The 15020-nt window shown below is 42.5% G+C and overlaps 1 protein-coding gene across 1 annotated transcript; it reads right to left on the bottom strand.

Annotated features, from left to right (window-relative positions):
- Window positions 1-306: 306 nt before the first annotated feature.
- Window positions 307-10394, bottom strand: LOC118688216 (lysosomal acid lipase/cholesteryl ester hydrolase-like). The gene is made up of 9 exons (XM_036385649.2): window positions 10260-10394; window positions 8850-8964; window positions 7171-7369; window positions 6433-6542; window positions 4796-4932; window positions 4063-4203; window positions 2886-2957; window positions 1914-1982; window positions 307-540 (listed from the first exon to the last, which is right to left on the bottom strand). Exons 1-9 carry the CDS (start codon window positions 10389-10391, stop codon window positions 307-309), a joined length of 1209 nt encoding a protein of 402 aa, XP_036241542.1. The 5' UTR covers window positions 10392-10394.
- Window positions 10395-15020: the final 4626 nt, after the last annotated feature.

The following is a 15020-nucleotide window of genomic DNA, read 5'->3' as shown; positions in this document are numbered from 1 at the left end:
TAGGAAAATTAGTCTTGTAGAAATAAAAACTTTTGAAATTTAGTGATCCCTGCAATATGTACTCCAATATATTCATGTTGTCAGCTTTCATTCTTATATACCTTGGACTTCTCAGGAAAACAGCAGTCACAGTAACACCATGGGAAAGCTCAAATTATGAGGAAAGCAAGAAATAAATAAGAACAAATAAATACCTATAGAAGTATCCATTATGTGTGCCTGTGGAATTACCTGTTCCCCAGATACCACCCTTATTGCCAAATAGAAATTTTGGAGGTTATTATAATCAACACTCTGCTCATGGTTTCAAAAATATTTTCTTAATAATTCAATGATTTTCAGATACATTTTCTCAGTTGCATCAAGGCCCCAGATGAAATCAAGATGTCCCCATGCAGGAAAATGCTCATGGTAAATGAGATTAGTGATCCGAGGAAGAAGCCTTGCCATGTCTGTTGGGTCTGCAAACGTGTCCTGTCCACCACTCCAAACAGCAGTTGGTGTCTTTATCTCCTCTATCTTGTACTCAGGAGGAGCAGTCTGTAAGACAGGGAGGAGACCTGAGTGAATGCTGCTGTATCAAAGTTGTGTTTAGAGAAAGGTTTCTGTGCAAGCACCTCTCTTTGTCTTTTGCTTCTGCACTGCCTACAGTAAAACCATAAGGATGAAGGTCACCTTTTTATTGCTCATTGCCCTAACCCCATTCCCTGTCTATGGAATGACCCATTCTATTCCTCTTCTCCCTATAAAGCATGGCTAAGGGTTGTCCTGCAGTTTGGTCCTGCTTGTGCTCTTCAGAGGTGTGGGCATGGAGAGAAGTGTCAGTACTCATCAGTCAAAGACTCTGGAGATTTTTCCTGTGCTTATTCAGGGTGAGGTGATCTATAAGATTTTTGGGGTGCACAGAGTGTGACTTCTGGTCTTAGTTTTCATGCTTGGAACTGAACTGGAAAGGAAATAATTTGGTCATTTATTATTTCCCCCTAGAAAATTTCTGAGTGTGCAAGATAGAAGTGACTGATTGTAGCTCTGGAGCCTTTCTGTTTGTGAAAATCAGCATTTTGGTACAGCACTGGATAGTGCAAGTCAAATGTGCTGGTTAATAGTGAGATTGTTGCCAGTCCACTGGAGAGGTCACTGTGATATCTGTTTCCTCTCTTAAATGAAAGGCAGGTGTCGCAGACATCTTTTTGTGAAAATCTTTTCTTTAGATTTTTTCTCTTCTGAGAAGCTGAGGCCTCAGAAACAGAATGCAAACAACGGTTATCTGCTGCTGTGGAATGCAACAGGTGGATCCCTGATTGGTCTCCTGTAGATGTTTAGATTTACTACCAGTCACAGCAGAGCTAGCTCTCTCTCTGTCCGAGCCACAGATCTTTGTTATTCATTCTTTTCTTTTCTATTCTTAGCTAGCCTTCTGAGAGATGAAACCTTTCCTTCAATTTCTTTTTAGTATAGTTATAATGTAATATATATATCATAAAATAATAAATCAAGCCTTCTGAACATAGAGTCAACATTCTCGCCTCTTGCCTCATCCAAGAACCCCTGTGAACACTGTCACAGGCAGGCTTTGAGGATTTTTGAGCAAGTGAAGAGCTCTGTACTCACCCAGTCCTAGGACTTGGGTGTGGTTCTTATTCATTTTTGGAATGACATGTGAGTTGACATGTCATTGAGCATATCCCAGCATCAGTAGGGGAGACAAAATAAACTTCTGTTAATTGTCTGTAAAGGTCTATCTCTGCCTTGTTTGTGAATAAATTTTTACACTTGTGTGTGATTCAGCTGAAACATTATCTGAGACCACTCTCCCCCTTGTTAATACTCACAGGTGCTAAAATTTGAAATTTTCTATTACTAGTTTTACCAACACTCAAGGGTAAGTTCTGAGGGAGTCCATTTTGCCTTACCTGGTTGTATTTCTTCATGTTTTCCTTTGAACCATAGTCATAAGCTTGAAACCGGTCTGTATGTGCTAGCTGTTAAAAGGACAAAATAAAAGGCATGAGAGGTGAAGGAGTAGAGTGCAGGAGGCATATTCCTGCCTGTGAGTTAGGTCAAGGCTCAGATAGTGGACTGTTTTATTCCCACACTTCCCTCTGGTTGCAGGCTTCCAGGATGCTGAGGATAGATCACAGGGTAAGTGGCATCCTTGCCTTTTCCCTTGCTAACTTTCTGTCCAGATCCTTATCTTCCACCCTCAGTAAGTTTTGTTACTTAAAATTTTGGTTTGCTACCTTAGATAACTAAAGTTGCAGTCACTGTTTGTCATGCAGAATTGGGGCCAGTTTTCACATGGAAAGAGAACCTGAATGTCTATAATGTGTCAGGGCCATTACAAGTCTTGTGTAATATGCCTTGCAGGGCTGGTGAGTGAATACCTGGAGTTATTTGTTTGTTTTGGTAATTTCATTTTTTGCACAAACATGACAAGCAATTTCACTTGTGAGTGTTCTGTAATAAAGGGTGAGAGAAACCCGGTTTAGAAAACCTTTGCTTCCAGGATTTAAGTAGCTGAGTATGTGCTAAAAATCTGCCTGATGCATTGTCTTTGCTGTTGTATCTTCCTGTATCTGTGTTTGCTTTGCATCCACTTGATTTTGTTTGAGGTTGGCAAAATAAACCACAGAGTCACTAGCTGCTCATGGTTTGTGTCCATTTCCTGGCTAGCTGTATCCTGTGGGACTGACTGTTGGGAATCTTTGTCTTCAGGAGCACATCTATATTCCAGACCATATTAAATGTGCAGGTGCTCATGGCAGTAGGTGAGAAGGTATGATGGTCAGTTTCCCAAATCCAAAGCCTCTGGATTTCCCTGTAGGCTGTCAGTTGCATAAAAAGCAGTAGTGGGAGGTTGTTTACATGTCAGTGCACAATTGTACCTGTCGCCAGTGAAAAATGTTGTGTACCGATGTCCCAGCTGGGGAATGTCCTACGTACATATCTACTCGACTCTGGAGAGAAAGCAGACACTTTATAAAGACAGAGATCCAGTGCTGTGAAGAAAGTGAGTTTCTATTAAAGAAGTCAGTTTCTATTACAAAACATTTTTCATAGTTCTGTTAGGGAAATGTCCCAGTTCCATCTCCCTGGATTCTTCTTCAGCTGTGTTATCTTGCTCTGAGAACCACGTTAGTGACTTAAGCAAGGCAGGAAATATCCTTCATGGTTTAGCTCTGCCATTCAAAAGCTGCAATTGATTTTGCATTGAGCCTTTGAGTCTAACTGCTTTCCCATATGTGCTTTTAAAAAGGATTATAGACAAAAGAATGAGCCCAGTTGTTTCAGACACTGCAGTAATAAATGTTATACAGGCCAGCTTCTGCATACTTTGGCCACTGTAAAGGGGATTGGCCCCACAGCATCCATACATTGGCAAGCAGAGGGAAAACTCTGCTGTCTCTCCTGTCCCCTCTGACTGATGCACAAGTGTTTGTGAGTCCCACTGTAGGTGTGCTGCACTCCTCAGCACAGTGGAAGGGCTTTCTGTAGCTCTGCTCCTTGTGGATGGAGCTGTCGGGCCCAGTTCTAAGGTCAACAAAACCAGGAAAATGTCCCTTACAGTAGTTCTTTGGGACCAAGTTTTGGTGCAAATAGTCCAAAAAATTGGGAAGAAGAATAGGTTTTCTCCTGTCTTTTAGCTATTTCAGTGTTCAGAGGACCCCAGTGTCTATATGCTAAAGAAAGAAACTGTCAACTGTATTGGCAAGAAGTCTGACCCATCACTCTTTGTCTCTTTTTAAAGATCATCTGTGTGTGACAAAAATCTGGTTGGCTTAGCCCCAAAGAGGGTACATCCTGACGTATGCAATATAGCTCCACCTGAACTCAGCTCTTTCTCTCTGCCACTGGAATGTGCCTAGCTGTTGGTCCCACCCATCACCAGCCCTATCCATCCACTGCTGACAGTCCTGGCATTCCCTCAGTCTGCTGAGAGCTACATTGTGATCAATGTACATTTACATGCATGACAGAAACCAGACAAGGATACAGTGCACAAATGCAACTGCCACAATCCCTTCAGTTTTGCTCTGAGTAGGTGTTCTTGCACATACTTACCGTGTTGATATTTTTTACACTGCCTCCAGCTATGTAACAGAGAACATGGGCACAAAACTTATCCAGGCTTGTACAGAGCTGTGTCACAGGTCCTTTCAGAAACTCGATCTGGTGGGCAGCTCCTTTGCAGCCAAATATTAACTGAGGGAAAGGAAAAGTGCAACGCCTTTTTTTCTTGTTACAGAAGAATTTTATGCAGAAAATTGTTGCTAATAATTGTTGCCTAGCCTTCATAGTGCAGTATTCAAAGAGTGCTGGAACAGCTTACCCTCACAGTAACCCCTTAAAACACCCTCTTCACCATGGCACATCATTTATTCTTCCTCCTTCATATTACTATCAGCAATCCTCAAGCAAGCTGTCCTTCCATTTCTAGTGGGCTGACCCTAATTCCTACTCATTTTTGTAAGTCCTACAGATTGTCATGTCTGTCACTGCAGTTCCGGTTTAACTCCTCCTGCATGAGGCCAGCAAAATTTTAGTTAAACAGAAGGAATCCTAGAACAGGACAGAATTTCACAAGTCTCCTACTTCATTGGGAGCTGCTGATACAAGCTCTATATCCTAACTATTTTCACCACAGGGTTTGGGAATGGTTTTTTCAAGAGCACTCAATTCATCCCCAGCTCAGTGTCAGCATTGTCACTAGTTTGGGAGCACTTGACCTCAGGCTGAGGCAACCCTGTGAAGATCAGTCAGGCATTGGACCTCTTCGAAGGAAAACGTGACATACCCTGAGCAGTGGTTCAGGAAGATTTATTATCTTAATCAGAGGGCTTGTAGCATGTGTGCATGCAGTTACTGGGCCCAGAGCAAAGAACACTTTCACCCGTTTAGCCAGCTCAGGGTACATATAGAATGCTATGAAGCCTGCAAACACAGAAGAGACAGCCTGGGTTAGTGAAGATATCCTCCATAGACAAATTAAATACATGAACAGTAGATAGAAAACAAGACATCATAGCAGATTTGCAGCCCAGTCTGTTGTTGTGTTTGTGCTGCATGTTTTACTTAAGGAAAGTGTTGAACTGAAATCCTGAAACTAATTTTATTTGGGAGGCAAAGTTAATTTTAAGGTTTAAAGCATGTCTGGGCGTTATCTTTATCAGAACTCTTTTTGTAGGCAACATGTCAGTGAGGTTTTGAAGATATCATAAATTCCCTCTAAAGTTCATGAAACTGTCATTAAAAAAGAGTTTTTCAAATTAGAGTCTCTAAAGATCTATGCATGTTTATACTTTCATGAAACTATAGAATAATTAACTGAATACTGGGAGCTTTGAGTATTTTCAACTGTGCTTGCATCACAGGCAGATGAAGAAAGCCTAGATGCCTGGTTTGTTTGCCATGGGGGTCCTTAAATACTCTTATGAGAAGCAGGAAAAAGAAAAGGTCCGAATTTGTGACAATATATGATTTTTCCATACTTCCTTCTCTTTTTTTCTGGGTTGTTTACACTAATAACTGGCAGTGGCTCCTTTCTAATCAATGTCTATTTGTGGATCTTACACATAAACCATACCCATCAAGAACTTTCAACTGATGCTAAGAAAAAGTTAGTTGCATTTAGAGGCCATGAAATGAATAATGACAAAGGCTGGACCTAAGAGAAAATAAACTATTAATGTTTCTACTTTCCTGATTTTTGTTCTCTGACACTATGTTTTTAAACAGCAAAGTGGTCAGTTATAGCCTGTCATTAAGTACAACTTAAATTGTAAGATTGAAACTAAGTCATGACTTAGTGATGTTAGGTTTTTTCCTTGCCTTCAAGCAATTTAATTTAAATAAATTTATTCATATAAATTATGTATTATATGGGCTGTTTTATCTTTTCAGTTTTTCCATCCTGTTCACAAGAACAGCATGCCCAGGGCAGTGGTCACAGCACCATTTCTGCCAGAGTTCAAGAAGTGTTTGAACAATGCTCTTAGGCACATGGTGTGAATGTTGGGGCTGGCCTGGGCAGGGCCAGGAGTTGGACTTCAGTGATCCTATGTCCCTTCCAGCTCAAGATATTCTATGATTCTAATTGTCTGCCTTAATACAAAACATCTTCATGTAAATTCCTGTTGCTGAGAAAAATACCCTATAGCAGTACAAGAAGTACCCAGTAAATGACTGTTATTATGTCTGTAATTATTTAAAAAGTTGAACTATCACTGCATCTTCTATTAAGTTTATTTGCTTCTTAAGGGTAACCAAAGCTGATTTTAGAAAAGTTTTGCATATTTTCCAAATCTCAACACAGAAAAATCTCTATATTTTTCTAACTCTCTACAAACAAGAAAAGCAACAGAATTAGTGGGGAGAGTCATCTACTGATCAAATAGGAAAACAAATGGTTGTCAATAATTCTCCTGACATTACCTACAGTTGACCCTTCCGAGTGACCAATATAGTAAACATCCTTCTGTCCAGTTTTATTCATGATGAAGTTCAGCTCTGCTGGAATATCATATTTACCCATTTCATCGAAGCTGTGGGGAGAAACACAAAAATCTGGCAGACAATTTGACTATCACAGTGTTGTCAGTTTTGTTACTGACTGTGAGTTTTGTTCATTGCACCGAGCAGGAGCCACTGGAGGAGGAGGTTGCACACATCCTGTGTCTGCATCCTTGCCTGAGCTGGGGAAGTGGGCAGAGGGGTGCAGCTGTGCAGCCTGGCTGCCTGCTGCCCTGGGCTCTGTGTGCATGAGGTGCCAGCTTCACCTGACAGCTGCAGCCCTTGGGGAACTGAATTTAATCAGGGCTTTCACCTGCATAAGTTACAAAACATATTTCCCTCTTGGCTGAATTCAGCTGTGAGATCAGATTTCTAGACAAGGCTGCTCAGCATGCTCCAGATGAGGTTCTTGTTCTCCCTCTCACAGTACAGTCTCCCTTTTCCTCAGGATCCCATTTCATTTCCCAGTCTCTGAAATCTCTTCCCCAGCCAATGCTCCCAACTCTGGGGAGTAGTGAGCATCCATCTTTGTCTGGTTCTTTGCTCTCCTGGGTTGCTGTAGATCCTGATCTGATGCTGGTTTAGGTAAAGGCCATTGGGCTGAAGCTATCTAGTCCCCTTCGAGTTTCTATGTTGAGTCTTTGTCTCTCAACTGAGTACCTGAACTGCCAGAACTCCTTCTGGCAGGGCTTAAGGGTCTTGTGTTTTAAAGACCAGGTGTTCCCTCTGCTGTTTCCCAACCAGACATCATAGCCAGCATCTGCAAGCACGAAGCCCAAGCTGTTGCTGGGCAGGTTGGAAATCCAATGAGTAGCATCTCCTAGAAAAGCATGTTGCAGGAACACTGCAGGCCTTTGCCCTGAAAAAGATTAAAAAATACTTTTATTGGAACAGCAATTAATGTGTATTTAATATTGGAGTGCAGAGTTCAGTTTGTGAGAGGTTTCCATCTTCTAGAAGCTCCCAGGAGAACTATACATAGATATTGGTTTGAGGAACCTGAAGGATTTTTTCTGTGCAAGCAGGAACCTATTAATGACATTTCATAACCTTTTTACAACAGGCGTGGCAAATAATGAATTTACTGAGGATGCTTCTCCTATTTCCTCTTGCACTGGAAAGGCAGCTTACAGCCCCTATGCTGAAACCATCTACCCAAAGGTGAAAATTGCTCGAGGCACAACAGTGTATGAAAGAGAAAGAAAAATTACTCCAAAGAAGGATTAATTAATCCAGGCAGCAGACAAAGAACGTAATGTTACAACTTACTTTATAAGCTTTTTTGACCAATCACACAAAGCAAAAGCATATTGACAGTAGTTTTATCTAATTACTATAAGCACAAGTACCTTTGGTTAAAACTATGCTTGCTTATTTTGAATACAATACTTGCTTGTAAGCCTTAAAACAGAATACACAGAGCTCCATTATTAAGCTTAGAACTTCCTAATATCTTGCTAGATAAACTTTTCTGCAGCTTAGGGAGTTATTCTAGACAAGCGTTAATACACAGACCATTGTTCTATTTGTCCTTACTTTTCTACTTCTTTTATAATTTTTCTGCTGACCTATCTCATGGCTACTGCTTAGCTCTAATCACAGTTCTGCTGTCTCTGATGCCTGCCTTTTGAAGCTTTCCCAAAACCCTCTGATTTTATGGATTCCCACAAGTAGCCACTGAGCAGGGAGAGGCCCCTGATCTAACTTGGCTAGCCTTATTTTGAGAGTCAGGCTGGTCCAAATTACCTCCAAAGAGATGCAGTTAGGGGAAGGCATCCAAATAAATCATTCTATAATACTAACAAGGACTAATAATCAAGGTAACAGTACCCAGAGTACCTCAAATTCCAGCTAGGAATTTTTATTCAATTCAGAAAATGTGATGAAACGGATGAAATGCATTTGCTTTTCACTGACAACCTGATTTCTTTCCTCCTTCCTTAAGAGTATCTCTGTCCTTCAGAAGCCTGGGAATTATTCATATGCCTAACCTCAGAGGCTCTGTTGTCAGGCTACTATTTTATATGTGTATGATTTACACTGTTAAGGCAAAACCTCCCCAAAACCTGTTTACCGACCTACTGGCCAGATCATTTGAAGGGAAAAAACCTCCAACACTTGGATGTAACAAAATTATTAGGGAAGTCTGAAATAAGGACAGAGACACTGAATGTGTGGACTTCAGATGGATTCAGGATTTAAGTCACACTTCTGACTAGGTGCCCTTGTGGAGATGGAAAGGCATGGAACACGCCATTGCACATGAAAAGGGGAAAGATGGGGAATCCGTGTAAGAGTTGGCTCCTCTCAGACCTTCCATGTGTCTGTAACTGTCACACCTGTATTTCGGGCATTCCTCCCAGCAGGAATTCTGTAAACACCAAGAATGTATCCATCCTCTGTTGTAACTTCATATTCCTCGCTGGGGTATCCATGATACCTGATAATTTCACTCTGTGGAAAGCCAGAGGAGAGTTTGTTAATTTGCCAGTTGTCCTGTTCTAGAGCCTAACTAAAATGAGAAGTGCAGATGTGGGATGTGCTCTGATGGTAGTGCAAGGCCCCAGCCAAGAGACCATGGCTGAGAATAAACATTACAGATCTTGTTAAAAGATGAAGCAAAGTCCTCTTCAGACCCGTTTTAGATGGTGGTTGTCTGGTATTTAGCCCTCTGATACAGGACAAAGCAGAACTGTGCTGAGTGACCAGCTCCCTCCTGAGAAGTAGTTTGTCATGTTATGCAAAGTTTATACAATTGTACCTTTCTACAGATTAAATATGCAGTTATGTCTGTATAAGACAATGTCAATGGCTGTGGGGATGGTCCATAACAAATCCCTATTTGGAAAATTGTGGTTTGGCAAGTCATACAGGCAAAGCAAACAAGGGTGGAGATCTTGTCAAAGGAACTAATGGGACCACCTACACCTAAATTTGCATGCACTCTGAGGAAATCTTTGGTGACTCAGGGCAAGGCATCTTTGATTAGTTTGCATTGAGAGAATCTGAAGAAGGGGTTCAACCTCCCTTACCACTGTTCTGAGCAAACACTTTGTTATGGAAGGGTAACACTTTGCTTCACTTGAGGTTAGAAACCAGCCTTTGCCTTCACTGCAAAGGATTTTTTCTCTGTGGCAGCCTGGATTGTTTGGATAGGAAAAACAAGGTTTCTTCCAGGCTAGTGCTGGAAGGTTCCTTGTTCTCTTGCCAGGTTTGCATTCCTCCTGTTCTGCAGTAGCCTGAAATACCAACATGTGTTGAGAAAGCTGACTGCAAACAGGTATCATGAGCCATGACACAGCTCCACATTTATCATATATCTGTTGGGCTTCGCCCTAAATGCAGGCAGCAAAGTCTGTTGTTCAGTTTAGTATGGACTGGAGCAGTAGTCAGTGCTCTGTCCACAACCAGGGCTGAGTCTGGCCACTGGGACCAAAATTACATGGTGTGATCTCCAGTGCCCCTCAGGAGGTTCTGGAGAGTTGCCCAGCCTTGGAAGCAAAGGTAGCAGGCAGCAGTCCCCACTGCAGTGCTGCGTGTCTGTCCTCGTGCAGTGAGGCACATCTGTCCCTGGCACGTTCAGAGCCAGCCCTCATGGTGGGAGGGACCCTAAGGCAGTGGCTTTGGAAACAGCAGGCTGGGAAAACAGGAGATGCAGAAGGGGCTCTTCTTAGCTTTCCTGACAAGGAGTGTTAGTTATGCAACTGGAAGAGAAGCTTTAGAAAAGGAAAGAAGGTGACCCAACTTACAACATTCATGAAGCATTCCGGGTTGCGACTCTTCTTGCAGCGGCTTGTGTCAACACCTGCAGTGGAGGCTGCTGTGAATCCTGCTGAAAAGGCAATTCCCTGGGAGCAGAGCAGCACGAGGAGGCACCACATCTTGGGGCTGTGTGGAAGAGCACATGCAGGGATGCTTGTGTTAGGAAGAGAGTGGTGTGGAATGCCACAAGAGGACCCAAGAGCAGAGTCTCCTGAAGGTTGCCTGAGAACTGTTCCCCAGGGACTGCCTGAGTAAGAACCTGTGTGGGGATGGGCTGTCTTAAACTCACCCTGTGTAACAGGTAGGGTTGAAGAACAGGAGTGGGAAGCACCTGGGCATACCATGCAAGAATATGCCTGAGCACTCTTCAGATTACAAGAGAACTGGGCTTGGCAGCCAGGACCAGCTCTTGGCACGAGCCTAGCAGAAGCTTGACAAAGAAGCACGATCACCTGAGATGATTGTCACCCAGCTTGTCCACCTTTATCTGCTTCCACCCTTCTGCCAGCAGGAGAGGTGAAGGGAGCAGAAAGCACTGTTTGTTTCCTGTCTCCTCAGGAATGAGGTGAAAGAGGTTCAGGATAGGCTCTCTTTAAGCTTGCCCTCTCTTCTTCTGGGACTGAATGCTATTCTTGTGTCTGTCAGTGGTGTGCTGGGGGGAGGGACCAGATAATGAGGCTCCTGAAGGGGTCAGGAATAATTCAGGCACTCTGTGAAGAGATTTAGTGGATGTTGGGCAACATGCTTGCATGTTCAGTGCCAGTTTGTGCTTTCCTCATAGGGTGATGTGCCCCGGAACATAATCAGTTCCTCTGAGAATATAGAGCAAACAAGGTGACCATGTGTGGCTCCCCAAAATCGCCATGAGTCAGTTCCTAGTCAGCCTTACCTTCTGGCCACTGGGCAAGCAGCTGTCAGGAGAGAGCAATAGATCCTGGGACTGCCTTTGTCCTACCAAAGGCATGTCTCCAATACCTCTTAAAAATGGTTGTCTATAGTGCAAATCTTGTATTGGTTATGGGGAAGTAAGACCTTGCCCTTTCTTGGGATGATGCATGGTTCCAGATCAGCATTTCTGGATAGAAATTGCAGAGTGCAGTTGATCTAGTACCAGTTTATGCTAACTCCATGTAAAATAGATATGCTGCCAGGTTTTAGTCTTATTTCTAGAATCCAGATCAATGAGTGCAGGAACACTGGTCTCTCTGAGCTTCCCAGACATTTAGCACAAAAAAGATTGGTCCAGGAAGCTCAGTACTGTGCTTACATATTCAGGAAAAGCCACATCATACATCATACATCAGATTTTTGTTTTATGTTGTGCTTTAATGTGTGAGGAGAGAATGATGCCTCTGAAGAGAAGAATAGTAATCATTCTACATGTGTATAAAGACCATAAAGATCAGGCAAGAGACCTAAATATTCAATAGTAGAATCCATGGAACTTAATGCAGTGTAAGTCTCACTTCAGCTCATTGCAGCACCTTGTAAGAATGCCTCACAGGAGTGGCTGGGGACACCACTGCTCTTGCAGGCTGGGCTTCCTCAGAAGAAGAGGACACGTTTCTATGACCATGGTGTGTTTGTGTTCACCATCCTGTCCATCCTTTAATGGACTTTTGATGCAATTGTTAAATATCTGCCAAGTCCAGCACTGAGACACAAGCCTGCGCAGTGATGGGAGTTGCAGCAGCTCCTGAGGACAGACTGTCAGGGAAGGACAGGGAACTCCAGGGGGTTCAGCCTTGCTGGGGGAAGGCAGGCAAAGGCAGCTGGGGTTATGCTCAGCAGCAGCCAGCAAGAGAGAGATTGTCAGCGTTTCAGAGTCCATGTAACTTCACAGTAGCCATAGCGTACATGGTTTGTGAGTGAATTTCATGAGACCTTCCTGTCTTACAGTTTTTGTTAGGAAGTTAAGCAGGCTCAGGAGACAAGTCTTTTGGGAACCAGGCATTAGACATGGAGAATGCAATTTTTAATGATGAACAGAGGTTCTCATGTAGCCACATGTTTCTTGAGTCTGCTTCTAGCATAAGACATCTGTTATGACAAGATATGCTGCTCTGTGAAGTTTATTTGTACTCAGGAATGTTCAATATCAAGATCAAGAGAAAATAAGGAAGTATTCCCCATCAAGTAGTGGGGAAGAACAGAATTTGTGGGATGACAGAGAGATAAACAAGGAAAACATGTTTTGACTTTTAGTGATCTTCAATTCGGCCTTTAAATTTGACTGAAGAAATTTAAAGAAGTCAAACCTCATGAGTCATCAAGCTGTTGAAATGAGGTAGCATTTGGAAACACCCAGAACTTTAAATCTGGCATAAAAACACACTTCATTAAATTCCCTTTGTATATCAAATACTTCTTAATTTTTTTTGTCAAAACAGGAAGCCTCACAACTACATACTCAGGCAGTGCAACACTCTGTTTTGCTTTCTGCTATTTTACTCTGTTATAATGGGAGCAAAATATGCCTGCCTCTCCCTGCAGGCATATTTTGGGAATCTCAATTTGGCAAAAAAAATTTCTGCTAATATCTCAACTTGTTTTCACATCACTACCAATATTAATTGAGGCAATGCAAAGGCTTAATTATTCCTCTTGTTAAGGTAAATGCTCCCCAATGCACTCTGTGATCACCTGGCTCGTCTGGCATGGCTTATGGACTTCCAGGTATTCACCCTTTACTCAGATGCAGGGGGCCAAGTAGCATCAGCCTTGGCAGGCCACTGCTCCCTTAAAGTCTAGGAATAAAGACAGGAGACACAAACAGCTGTTTTAATCTAGTGAGATCAAGTCATAAGTAACTACTGAGCATGGTAAACTATCATAAAAGAATATGCTTAGTTGGAAAAAAGATCAGAGAGATAAATGCCCTAGAAAGTTCCTCTACATACTTTTAAGATTTACTGAAGCTAAGATGCAAGCCATTCTGAAATTTGTCCTTTTATCCTTGTGCCTTAAGCAGTCTAAAGTTTACTTCATAGAGCTGTAAGGCATAGGCAAACCAACCAGAAGAGCAACTGTGACTAAACATGCATGAGAATTTGCTGCCTTACTCACTAATAAAATGTACACCCGCATTATACAGAAGGAACAGGAGGTCCAGATTACACATTGTTGCAATTCATTTGCACATTCATTCCCTTGTTCTCAGAGAAAAGAAAACAAGTAGGAAAAAATTAAATAGTTTCTCTTTTTCTCCTTTTTGTGCAGGTCAATTTTTTTGTCTTCTAGTTTAAGCAGAGAAGCACTTCAGTGCATCGCAGCAGACTTACAAATGAGAGGAAAAACTCTGCTTACTTTTACAACCAACTGCACAAAAGCGAGGCAGCACATCATGGAGACAGGAAACAGAAAGAGTCCACGAGCATGTATGAACAAGTAACTTACCTCTGCTTTGACTGCCTTGCTTCTGCCTTCTGCCACGGACCCTGGTCTGTCTCCACCAGCAGACTGATTCACTGGCAGAAACCTGCGCCGATAAAAGGAAGTCAAAACAAAATGAGCTCTTCAGGGAAGCAGCTGTGAGTGTCATGAGTTGGCAGCAGGCATTGCAGAGCGTGTTTAAGTGCTGATTTGGCAGTATTTCAGAAGTGGGGAAATCTTTGTGATGAAAAAGATGATCTGGTTTAATTCACCACCCCAAAATGCACCATGGAGCAGGAGAGTGTAGAGACTACCTATAAATCAGTGGTTAGAATGTTTAGCTGGGACCTGGGTGTTGCAGTTCACTGGGGCTGTGGCAGACCTTGATCTGTACTGTTGCCCAACTGAGGGGCTGCTTCAAATGTAATCTTTTAAGATGAAAAGAAGTGTTCAGCTTTTCTCAACACAGTGTCTCAAGAACACCATCTCTGCTATTGCTTTTCATTTGGTTTATGTTAACTTTAACATTGCAGACTGACCTAAATCTGTTTTCCAGTGAGCAGTCCAACTAATGAAGCCCACCTTATTCTGCATTAATTACACTCCAGTGCCAAAGAAGGTTTGAACACATGTAACCTTTTTCCCAGTGAGAGAACAAACAAGGGTTCTTGTTTATCCTAAGCCACTTTCATCACCTCTGAAAACACGGTATCTGAGATCTTTGCTTAACGGCTCAATTAGCTGTAGCCAGCCTGAGGGCTCAGTCCTCACTGAGATTGGCTGATGACCATGGGCAGAAGGACTTGTTCCGTGTCCTTGGGCAGCTGGGCTACAAACTGAGTACAGTCCTCCTAGATGAGGATCAACCTGTTCAGCCAATTAACTCACAAGTGTCTTCAGGAGAACTTGAGTTTCATCATGGACTGATGAGCATTTAGAAGAGCACCAGATAAGAGGAATGTGTTCTTGGCAACACCATTGCATAGTATGATGCCTTTGAGTACTGGGGGAAGGAAATGAGTGAAACAACATGATGCCAGCACAGTAGCAGCTCTCCTTTACATACAAAGTAAAGAACATTGTTCGAGATAGTGGGAAAGGTAGTTTGATAATTTCTCAGTGAAAAGCACTATAACTTGACTTCTCTGATATCTGTGACATTAACTACCATCAAACCATAAATTGATCACTCAGAAGGACTTCTGCGACATGATGTCTCATCCCTTCTCATGTCCCAAGGTGGGATCAACAGTCCCCATGATGTGTCTAATGCTGTTTGCTCAACCTGCTTTTCCTGCTTTTCTAGAAAATTCAGCTCTCTGCCTCCTCTATGGTGTCCCAGGTTGCAAGATAGCCATACAATTGCAAACTCCTTT

This window comes from Molothrus ater, chromosome 8 (genome assembly GCF_012460135.2).
Source record: "Molothrus ater isolate BHLD 08-10-18 breed brown headed cowbird chromosome 8, BPBGC_Mater_1.1, whole genome shotgun sequence".
Taxonomy (NCBI): Eukaryota; Metazoa; Chordata; class Aves; order Passeriformes; family Icteridae; genus Molothrus; species Molothrus ater.
The sequence above is the reverse complement of the archived record's forward strand: the minus strand, read 5'-3'. Positions and strand labels throughout refer to the sequence as shown.